Below are 12,065 nucleotides of genomic sequence, written 5' to 3'. Positions count from 1 at the left end.
GCTTTGCGCATGCAGAGAGGCAGAAATTCCCCAGAGCAACCCTTCAACATTGTCATGCTGGCATAAATTAAGATTGATGACAGATTAAACCCAAAGCCCGCAATCAATGAGCGCTGATTGACAGCGGATTTCAGCGCTTTTTTGACATCTTGACTATAGGCTACCATTTCAATGACAGATGAAGCGCTTAAATATGTCATTGTGCACGGGATAATCCTTTTTTTTTTTTTTTTTTTTTTTTTAAATGAATCTGCTTTTAAAAAAAATATTTTAATTAAATCGTTCTTGATTAATTGTTAAATAGTCTAAATTAATAATGAATGCTTTAGCTATTAGTTTACATTTAACAAATCTTCATTTTTTTTTTCATGGTTCAGTTGCTAAACAGTAATATTAAGAAAGTTGTAATATTATTAAGTTATATAGGCAGCATTACTTAATTTACATTGGTAAGATTTTATTATTATTATTATTATTATTATTCATTATTATTATTATCATTATTATAATTTAAAATTGTGCATGCAAAAAAAGATTGAGCCTAAATCACCCTAAATCATGTCTTACAGTGCTTTTGAAGTTATCATTTGACTTCAACCTTATTATCCTAAAATGACTGTAGCTTTACTTTGGAGACTTTTCCCACCAAGCTTATTAAAACTAAAGATGTTCTATCAGGAAGTCAATATGCGCCCTTGTTGAGTTTATGTGTTCAAGTAAACACTTTGTACTCCTTTGAAATGGTTTCTATGCCAAGGGCATGTAGAGGGTGGGGGAGGCGCGCACATACACACACACACACACACACACACACACACTAACCGCTGTGCTCTTCTGTGATCTGTAGGGCCTGTTAACCTGAGCACCAGCGCACAGCTGGTTGCACCCGCTGTAGTGGTAAAAGGCACACTGTCCATCACAGCACTAGAGTTATACTTTGAGGTGGATGAAGAAGACCCAAGTTTTAAGGACATTGATCCCAAGGTAAGAGGGTTTCTCATCCAAAATGACTCCAAATGTCCCATGAGATGTGCACACTTAAAATGTGTGACCAGCCATAGTATAACCAAGGTCCTTTAATGTGTATTCGCAACATCAGTGGTTAAACTACTGTACCTTTTCCATGCAGAGTTTGTGAGTATTGGCTATTTGTGGTCATCGTATCATTTATCATAACACAAAGACAGAAAAGAGTGCTCTCTTTCCTCATAGCATGTTGCATGTTTCAACTGTTCATAACATGGGTCAAGGCTATTGAAGTTTTACTTGCCATCACCATTGGCTTATAACTGAGGTGTGCCAACGAAAATTCTTACCATATTGAATGCTTGAAGAGGAATAAATTATTCTGAATGCTGGATTTGCTTGGACTTTTGTTTTGCCTGTTTATAACAAAGTAGGCTATATCAACTTTCAGTATTTCCTTAATGTCCTTTTATGTTTATGTACTTCAAAAATATTGTTTTCAATAAAGTTGTTTTCTTAAAAGCTAGATTAATAATAATTTGTTGTTTAACAGAATTGTGAGCTAAAATGGTTACTTTTCCAGAATTAAACAGCATATCTGTTTTAGTAGATTATTTATGTATTTGTTTGTTTGTTGCAAACATTTTCAAAGTATTTCTTTCAGAAGGCTTTTTTATTTTTTAAGCTGCTGTTATTTTTATAATCAATAATAAAATATAAGTTTTTTTTTTCTCTCCGGGGATTTCCAGAGTGAACTAATTGACTCCCAAGAATGAGCCTATTATTATTATTATTAATTCAGTCGAAAAAAAAGCAGTGTTTTTATTTAAACATTTTTATATTTTATGTGGTGCATATTTGGTTTTTAATCAGTGAAATTAAGTAGGCCTGCTGTTGTTGTATTGTGAGAGATCGGTTGTTTACGTTTTATTTTTTACATTTTATTTAGCAGCGTACGTGGTCTTGGCTGTTTTACAAATTGCTCTCCATTATTTCCATTTTTTACGCTAAACTAATCTTTATTTTGTTGCTAGTGTCTATTTAATAAATCTCCGTTTTATCTCAGAGCAACAGGCCACGCGTATTTTCTCGGTTTCGTTTTGAAAGGCCAGTTCACAAATACACACTGTCCTAATATTACTTTTGTTTATAACGAAGACAAATCACAAAACTATACGCTTAATTATGCATGCGTCTTATGCGTATGTATTGCAGTCCCATTAATGTCAAGAGTTTTTGTTTTTGAACTAAGTAATGACAAATTGCCAAGTTTAAATTTCATCGTGTCATGATTTTATTACACGTTTCAATTTTTGATCACATCATGAAAAAAATTGAACTTGGCACGCTACATTTTGTAATTCGCAATTAAAGATCTTGTGCATATATTTAAATAAAATTTTCACTATGTGAAAACAGTTCAAACAAACAACAAAATCATTACACTTAGTTTAAAATGTACCTTCATTTCTCTCTCCTGCAATGTCCCGTTGGCAAAAGCAAATGCTAAGTTTTGCAATCTTAAGTTTTATTTTAATCTTTCATTTTCTTGGTTTCAGAGATTATTCAGAGAGCACCACGATCACATTCTCTCCACTTTCAGTGTTGTGATCTCAAACGTCCGTTAATATTCACCAATCAATAAATGTCCTCCTTTTGCATCTTACAGTTTATCCAAACTTTTAGCGTTGGTAAGGATTTCTCTGGCCAGTCTCCAGGTCTGTTTGGCCGCTGTCTCCAGGGCTGAGTGTGGTTTACCCTGAAACAGGTCTAGATTGGGTAAGAAGTAATGTGGGCACCGGCGGCACTGCAGACAGGAGATGAGCTGCAGCAGAATACCGTTCAGACGGTCGCCGAGGCACGACTCGTCCCAGTCAGTCTCCCGCGGGTGTTTCTCGCACTCGTACAGCAGCAGGGTCTTCATGTGGTAGTTATTGAGCGGCTGTCCCGGCAGCTCGAGGTGTCGGTCACGGAGAGTCTTTAGAACAGAGAGGCATTTCTTTCTACAGCCCGACATCAGAAGCCTGTTCTCGGCCTCGGCGAACTGCAAAACCCAGGCGTCGCTTTCCGCCGAGCTCTGTTTCCCCGTTAACGAGTAGCACTCTTTAGAGAGAAGGTTAAACCCCTCCGCTTTCACCTCCGCCACCCGGTTCGGCCCGGGCCACGGGATGTGAGGCATGGGCCACTGAGCTGCACTTCTAGGCCAGATGCCCGTGCACTTGAAGGCCGGGGTGATTTGCACCACGTATCTCTCCCGAATGCGCAGTTTCACTTCGCTCGTGTCCGCCACCATCTTAACCACGTCCCGGTAGCTGCATTTATCCACGGCCTGGGCCACAAGCGTTTGGAAGCGGGAGCGGATCTTTCGCGCCGACAGATAACCGGAGGCGGTGATGAACTCCACCCACAGGGACATGCTCCTCTTACGGCCGTCGCTGAGTTTGAGAACCGCGCAGCCCGGCAGAGAGCCGTCATCCACGAAGTTGAAGACTCCCATCTGGTTCAAGTAAAGCACGACTTCAAACTCGTTGGGTGCGATGACCTCCATGCCCTCATAACGCGCGTCTATCTCGCTCAAGGAGCTGATGAAACGGGGCTCCTGGACCTCCACCTCCTTCAGCACATCCGACACCACCTTACACACCTCTCGTATGGTCTTGGCGATGGCCGCTTTGCGCGTCTGGCATCTTTCGTTGTAATATTTATTGAGCTGGTAAACCAGCTTTGCTTGCGTTGCAATCATATTGGGGCACAGATCCGGACTGTAGACCGGAGTTTCGCAGTACGCCGATGGATCCAATGCTTACCGGTGGAGCCAGAGGCACAACTCCCAGCAAAAAGAAAAAAAGGACGAAGTGATGAAGTTTGCGCCCACAGCGGATAGACGTCAAATTTGGACCAGGAAACGGATGGATGGATGCAACGCAGTGCGACTTTTCCAACTCGACTTGAAAAGGTTTTAAGGTTCAAGTTGTTGCCAGTATCAGTTGAAGTATAAATCTCCGCGCGTCATGTCATCATCTTTTTCACTTGTGTTTGCGCATGAAAACTGTGCGCCAGTGTGCAGTTGTCCAGACTCAGCCGTGAGTGTTGGAATTGTTTAGTTTATGAATGGTCCTCTAGCTGGAGTGAAAGGGGGACGGGCATCTGTTCCTGGCCAATCAGCGGGGGAGCTGTCAGTGCTGTTGGCCAATCACAGCCTCGGTGCGCTGGAGAGACTCTCTCCTCCTGAACATCCAGCGCTCGAGATACGGCTCCTCCAGGTTAGGCTATACAGACAACATTAAGAGCACACATTTCACCTTTTACTTACTTTAACCTACATTACAACGATTTTACATGTTTGGTGATTGTTATCTCACCGTATAGCCTACATTTGATCGCTGAAAATATGCTACATTTTGAATGCTTGCTTGCTTGTTTGGTGCGATTGTTATTTATTTTTGATTACTTTGAATTCAATTTTGGTCTTTAACAATTGGCTGCTAAACGATTTGTGTAAAAAGAGAGAGAGAGAGACTGTTTTTGCCACTGTAAGGTTGTTGATCGCGCGCTGCTGTTGCATTCGTCCACCGCCATTTCACCCATACTCAGAAAGATCAAATATGCATGCATGTGTGTGTGTGTGCTCATGGTCGCATGGTCGTTGAGGTGTAGCTTCTGTAATATTGTAATAATGCCGATAGCACAATGATCTAGATTGGTTAACTTTTCTAATTCTCCGGTATGTTCATATTTATAATTGCAACATTTTATGCGGGTGTTATAGACTGTTTAAAACTATTTTTTAATTTCTCGATTAGCGACTATGGTCAGTAAAATATAATAAACACAATAAAACGTTTTTAGCGACTGATGTGTCGTTTGGGTTATTCAGTGTTATTGTAATTAGATGACAGTGAGCTGCTGTAATGAATTGGGGTTTAGAAACGCTCCAGTGCGGATGTAGGCTAGCCTATAAGCAAACTGCACATGTGTTATTTACAGAATATATTTACGATTTAACTTCTACATGCACTTGATATAAGGAGAATAAAAGCACGTTTTTAGAACAGAAAGGAACAAAGAAAATTAAAAAAAAAAAAAAAAATAAAAATATGGTTTGCAGTTAAAGCTGGGTTCGTACTTTGTAACTTTTTTAAAGAAACAAATTGCTTTACTTAGTTTTTCTCTGTATTTTTTGATGCAAGAAATGTTGTGTCATTTTTCTTTTTTGTGCGTAGTATCTCTCTATTCGTTTTGCATTTAATTACCTTTATTGCCGTTCGCTCGCTATATTCATTGCTGTCATTAAAACAACCTTAAAAGTAACTATTTTGTTTCCATCTGTTTATCTCCACCGTTGTTCTGTTCTCAGGAGTCAAGTGAATCTGAGCAGCATCTCTTCCAAAGCATATGTGTTAAGATGAATAATTTAGAGAGGAGAGATTGTTTGGCGTGGTAATTGAAGTCTCTTATCAAGCCAGACTTCATGTTGTATGAGTTCAGCTCTCATCACAGTTGTCTTAACGACAGGCTTACGAGGAAGTCTGCAGATACAGCGCTGCGTGCTGTAGGATGCGTTGCACTAAATGAGGCCATTCAAACTATCGATCCGTCGCGACTGAGTGTGTTTTTACAGTGAGAGAAGCGAATGTCAAGAGTTTGTGTTGTTAAGCCCATCTGAAAGCCCGCGGGGTGTTTTATTTTTCGCTCGAGTAAAACACTGTTTGTTAGAGTCACGCTGAGCGAATGTTCTTTCGTTAAAGAAACTTCACGGTGTTTTATTTAATCGCACAAACATTGTTTTTGCTCCTTAACCAAGTGAAACAACATCACGAAATCAGACGCCAGGGGATGATTATTAATATTTCTACAGCGACGTGAATGTAGTGGATTTTACATAATTTTCATGTAAGTTTAGTTCTTTAGGCCTATAGACCTTTATGTTGGAATAAAATAATGTGCAACAAGTAATTGATTCTCCAGTCACCTTATCGTTCATTCTTTCATATATGACCTTGTTCTGTAATGGCAAAGAAACAACTTTAGCAGTTAAATAAGTGGAATTGTAGAATGCTACATGTTAAATAAATCATGTGACGTCTAATATCAGTTTTGTAACCTGTTAAAAAAAAAAAAAAAAAAGTGAATACTTGCTCCCAATTTCAGCTCTAAATAATAGTGAAATTAAATGTTTGTCTAAAATCAATTAGGGTTAATTGGGTTAACACACTTTTACATAATTTGAAATGAACTTACCTTAGTGCAGTGCAATTTTGCTTATTCAAGAATTAAGCAAATGAATCACTTAATCTTTTAATTGTTTTTAATGGATTTGTTTATCTTGTCTTTTGAAAAAGTGTTTTGGCCAATTCAAATGATAAACAATTAAATTCAATGTGATCTTTTCTGTCTGAAGGTGAGAGGCTATTACTATAATTTCATTAATCAGAGTTTGGCATGTGGAAGCATTGGTTTTATTTACATAAACTGCAAAAAATGTACACCGATCTAATTTCCATTTCTATTTTACAAACATTTATAGCATGCCATATTTGAGTATGATTAGTTGTTGCACCCATTCACACAGAAAATTTGAATTGCCCATACTATTTTCCTTTATTTAATTATGCATTAAACAAATTATTGTTTATTTAAATAGCTAAGCAAATTTGAGCGTAAATACCATGAAATGATTCAAGACTTTTCTTTTTTATGATTTTTATTTAACTTCCTTTCCTTCCTTTGAATCGTTTTATAAAGGTCAGAGGCACTTATATATCTTCGCAAGGCTTTGATTCTCTGAAAGCTCAGCAAGTGGTAGAATTTCTGATTCTTCTAACGCTAAAGTGCCAAAAAGTGTTCTTGAACCTAATGTACACTTAGCAGATCTGAATAGAACCGTTTAAATAAGCTCCAACGCAAGAAGAAATGCTTTTGGGCTCTTTATCTCTTTTTTTTGAAAACATTCCGTATTATCTGGAGACCAAAAGAGCTTTGGTCTTAGTGAGCAGACTGAACGAGAAGATGAGAGAGGCACGGTAGAGTGGAGCCACTCCTCTTTGATCTGATGACTCCACTCTGATCCTCTCTACAACACTGGACAGTGTCTGATAAGACTCTCTCTTTTTCTCATTCCTTGTGTCTCTACATCTTGAAGAGGCTAACGTGATTTCCAGGTCATCTGACCTAGTTAGAAAAGAGACAGATAGTGTTGGCTGATCAAAGAAAAAAGAAAAACACTGATCCGGATAACTTCAGGGGCACCTTCAAAACTAAGACAAGCTCTTTTGGGTTTTCCACAAAGTATAGATTTCAGGGCATATTTAAACAGGAAAAATGTTGGGGTGGCAGATACTGTCCAACACAGAGCCAAAACGTTCATCTCCCTGTCGTCCCATCATGCTTTGTCAAATTTACTCTCACTTGCTCTCTTGTGGAAATGCATGACTTTCCTGTATGTGACGGATTATAAAATTATTTGTCCTGGGTTAGTATTTTATTCAAGTTCTTATTTGCAGTTCTGGTATATCCTTAAAGATGTAGTATTCCTGTGCCGTAAAGACATCCTTGGTTAATAAAAACATGACTACGTTGTCCTCCAGGCTCATTTAGGAGGAAAGAGAAAAAAGTGCAGCATTTTTTCATTCCGTCTCGGCTGAAGTTAGCATGTTTTGCTCTTTCATGTCAATGATAAGAGGGCTAGAATGTCAGTTACAGATGCTTTTAGCCTGTAGTCTTTTTCTGCCCCACAATGGAAACGTGAGAGGCAGCAGGCCAAAAAGGCACACCGTCTTACCCGCGTTTCACACACATACAGACGGCCCCAGCTGCATTTGCCCCTAGGAGACGGCCCCAAACAAGTCAACCAGTGGTACTAATTGCTTGGCAGGCCTTTCCGCATCTGCCAGGGAGATCTGGTGAGGTCATGGAGCAGATGGGTGTCTCTCTGTGCCCCTCACATTCACCGTCTGCATTTGATGTGTTTTAGGATTTTCCTGATCAGACACTCCTCTATGTTGTACCCATGGTTCTCTACTGCTCTCAGTGTAATATATTGCTGTGCTGTTCTAAAACATTTTGACATTTCGAGCTAATCAGCACAGAACACCCATTCCCAATTCATTTTTTCCAGAACCAAATTTATTTGGAAAAAGAGTTTTTCAGACAAGCTCTAAACTGAATCTGCAGTAAATGTTCTCCCAATAGTACTGCGCTACATTGCTGTTGCGTGAGTCCAGTTATCATCTTGGAAATAGCAGCTGTTTAGCATTTATAATTCAATTTTTGTGTAATGATCAAATTATTAATTCCGGTTCATTAATCAACCTAGAAATGGGATGCTAAATCGAGTGTGTGTGGCACTGTAGGACACAGTATCCAGTGCTGCTGGAATACTGAAAAATTTCTAAACACAGTATGCGTCCGCAGGAATAGTAAAAATGAAAGTATGGTGCTCTCAAGTAAACTTTTCTAGGGTGCTTTAACTTTGGCATGTATGAATGTCACTTCATTCTATGACAAAATATCAGTTTTTATTTTTTGTAATGGTAGCACAGACAAACTTTTCAAGTAAAATATTTTACAAAAAATACATTATTTTTTGTATTAGAAGTATTGTTGGAAAAACAATACATTTAAAACAGTACTGTTATACTAGATATATTTATACAAATCAGGACACCTGTGTGAACTGAAGGAGAACTGACTTGATAAAAATAACCTTGACACCAGTTGGTTTGATATTTTGTTGTATAGTACAATGTAATTCATACGTTCAAAGTGTGTTCATGCATACTTTTTGGAGCCAATTTCATGAGTATATGTTTCACTTGAAATGCCACCAGATTGAACAATAATGAATTCCATGTTTTATATTGTTTAATCCTTGACTTCCCACATGTTTGCTTTATATAAAACATCCTCCCAGATTCGTACATTGCTTTTCGCTTCAGGCAGTCGAGTTTCTTCTGAAGGACAAGCTCCGTTCACACCTAATTGGGTAGGAGGAGAGGAGAGGAGAGGAGGGAAGGTGGGAGGGATGTTACGTAGTGAAAGTATTGTTACGCTTGTCCTACAAACATCCTGGAGTGGCTCATCGCTCCACACACACACACACACCCTCCCTCCTCATTTGGTTGCCACAGACGACCTTCGACTGCTGCTGATCAGTGTCAGGTTGTCCGGCGATTTTATTGATTTTTCAGTTAGGCGCAAGTAGTTTGCACAGAGGCAAACAGCCAACCTAGCACCTCTGTCACTATCAATGAGCTGGAGGAGAGCAGCCATGACTGTTGCTCATATCAGCATTTGTACACAGTGTCCTGCTGGAGTCGATAAATTAATGAGTCGTACAGTGAGTTGAATGATGAGGGGATCTCTCTCTCTCTCTCTCTCTCTCTCTCTCTCTCTCTCTCTCTCTCTCTCTCTCTCTCTCTCTCTCTCTCTCTCTCTCTCTCTCTCTCTCTCTCTCTCTCTCTCTCTCTCTCTCTCTCTCTCTCTCTCTCTCTCTCTCTATAGACTACCTTATGCCCATCTACCCAGTAGTTACCAAAAGTCTGAGACCACTTTGAAAATCTGGGATTCTGTATCCCAATTTAAGCTATGATAAGATAAGATGTTTTAAGATGTTGAAAAAAAGGTGTGATGTTAAATGTGTGTGAAATATTCATCTTTGTGTGTTAGCTTGAGTTATTCTGATATAATTTGTAATGGAAAAATGTTTTCATTTTAAAAAATGCTAAATAGAAGCACGTTTAGGTCTACTCTTCTTCACAATTTTCAAAATACTGAAATTATATTTGGATGTGTTTTTACCATCATTCAAAGCAAGTTTGTATCTTTTAAGTTATTTCTAATTGACCAAATTCCAAGAATAAAATTGTACAAAGCACTGAGGTCCAGTGCAGATGAATGAAAAAGTTTTGAATCACACTAAAATAATGAAGAATTGCACATCATGATCTGGATATCACTAGTTCTCATTTCTTACTAGTGATTTAAACAGAAGCTGCTCTTTCCTGTCCCATTCCATGGGACTGATAACTCCCAGTCTCTCCGAGGTTACTCCTGCAATGAAGTCATCTGGTATGAAACAGTTCACCGATTCTGTCTACTGATACAGCAATGATAATTGAATGCTAAGAACAGGGAAGAAACGGATTTGTGACAGAAGCATCTCAAAGTCAAGGAGAGCTGCCCTCATGCTTTCAACTTGCATCCTTCATTGAATTTATTGTCTGTTTCTATTGTGGCCTTCTTTCCCTGGTGGCACTTTTATGATCTGGGATGGACATCATTCTAAAGAGATGTTTCAGAGAGATGTATTGTGCTACTCTAGAGCTACTGGTGAAGGTCAGGATGAGTTTTACACCGACTGTGTCCTGCAAAAGATACGTTGGTCTGTGATTTGGGTTTGACTTTTAGTTGAAAGTATTTCTGAGATAAGATGTTTTGATAGTGTCTGTGGCATGTTGTTGATTATAGAAAATCATTTTAATATTCATTCCTTATGTATAGTCTGAGAATTGGGGCGTGATCATGGAACTTCTGACTCCATTGGCAAAAATTGACTTAAGACTTGTCAGACTCATACGAATTGATTGAAGACTTTAATAAGAAATGAATACTTTTATTCTGCAAGGACACATTAAATTGATGGTTAAGACATTTACAATTTTACAAAAGATTCCTTTTTCAAACAAATGCAGTTTTTAAAAACTTTTTGTTTATTTATTACAGAATCCTGAAAAAAAAATTATCACGGTTTCCATAAAAATAATAAGTAGCAAAATGTTTTCAACATTGAAATCAACAAATCAGAATGATTTCTGGAGGATCATGTGACACTGAAGACTAGAGTATTAGCTGCTGAAAATTCAGTTTGTCCATCACAGGAATATATTACATATTATATATTACAGTAGAAAACATTTATTTTGAATTGTAATAATATTTCACAATATTACTGTTTCAACTGTATTTGATTAAATAAATGCATCCTTGGTGAGCATAAGAGACTTCTTTCAAAAGAATGGTAGTGTATGAATATATTTCAAGTTAGAGTGAAATTATTTTCATTTCATCAACTTCAGCATACATAGAACTATTAACAAAAGAGATTTGAGACCTGACTTGGACTTGAAAATCTTTAGACTTGACTTGGCACTTTACCAGAGACTTGATATGGATGCTTTACAAAGACTTGTGAACCTGTATTGATAGCTAAAGAATAAAAGTCAAGTGTTACTTAGACTTGAAATATACAAATACATGACCCTACCAAAAGCATAAAGTACCAGCAGATTAACTGAGCACAAGTACCAGCAGCCTGGGTATATTATACAATAGCAGCCCATTATCAGTGGCCCCTTTTCACCAGACGGAAGGTGGGTTTCCTGCACCTGAGTCTAGCTGCTCCATCTTCCTCTGCCGACAGGGTGAAGGTTTGGGGCCTCCCAGTCCCCTGATTGATCTGCTCTCCATCATTTACTCAGCAGAGCAGTCACTGACAAACGTCACTGAATATGCTGCTAGCCAGATGGATGAGACTCCTTATGGAGTGAGCATGTTTGTCTGAGATTAGAGCCACACACCTTTGTCCTCTCCTACTGCTGATTATTATTAATATTATGAATTCGTTTTTCACTCTTTTATTTTGTTGTTGTTGCATGTTTACTCTCCCTAACTATGGTATAGCTGTCCATGTTAATAAATACAGTTTAAATACCATACATAGGGTTATCCTATTTATTTATTTTTTTAAAGATCCAGAACTCTTGAATTCCACTCTTGTCGCCTCCTCAGTCTTGGTTAATGATGCATCCAGTCTGGTTGAAATGGCGTCTCCATGGGGACCCAATAAGGCCAGTCGTCCATGACAGGTTCTTTTAGGTGACAGTTCGATCAAGCATCATCTGATTCAGTTTACTAGCAGTGTAAATGAGTCTGAATTACTGTGCTCCACACCAATAACACTTTGACGATAAAGACAAAGGTCAAATAATCTAGTTGTAGGCTTTTTGGCTTGGCCTTTCCAGATCTGTTGCCATGAGCCATGAGGACATTCATTGCAACTTTCTGTTTTGAATGGATTGACATGAAACAGCCAATTTGAC

The 12,065-nt window shown here is 38.4% G+C and overlaps 2 protein-coding genes across 3 annotated transcripts in view; one reads left to right on the top strand and one right to left on the bottom strand.

Annotated features, from left to right (window-relative positions):
- lrba (LPS-responsive vesicle trafficking, beach and anchor containing) overlaps positions 1-12,065 on the top strand; it is a 275,018-nt gene that overhangs the window by 176,752 nt on the left and 86,201 nt on the right. For both annotated transcript variants that reach the window (XM_081361109.1, XM_081361108.1), the window contains exon 39: positions 848-984. In XM_081361109.1, the coding sequence (XP_081217235.1) occupies positions 848-984 (137 nt within the window). The remainder of the gene's footprint in view (positions 1-847; positions 985-12,065) is intronic.
- On the bottom strand, positions 2,295-6,069 carry mab21l2 (mab-21-like 2). The gene has a single exon (XM_081361112.1). The coding sequence runs from the start codon at positions 3,707-3,709 to the stop codon at positions 2,630-2,632; it is 1,080 nt and encodes a 359-aa protein (XP_081217238.1). The 5' UTR covers positions 3,710-6,069; the 3' UTR covers positions 2,295-2,629.

Source organism: Scardinius erythrophthalmus (genome assembly GCF_964197995.2).
Source record: "Scardinius erythrophthalmus genome assembly, chromosome: 3".
Taxonomy (NCBI): domain Eukaryota; kingdom Metazoa; phylum Chordata; class Actinopteri; order Cypriniformes; family Leuciscidae; genus Scardinius; species Scardinius erythrophthalmus.
The sequence above is the reverse complement of the archived record's forward strand: the minus strand, read 5'-3'. Positions and strand labels throughout refer to the sequence as shown.

Coding starts and splice junctions, on each gene's coding strand:
- mab21l2 (XM_081361112.1), bottom strand. CDS start 3,709: ATGATTGCAACGCAAGCAAAGCTGGTTTACCAGCTCAATAAATATTAC.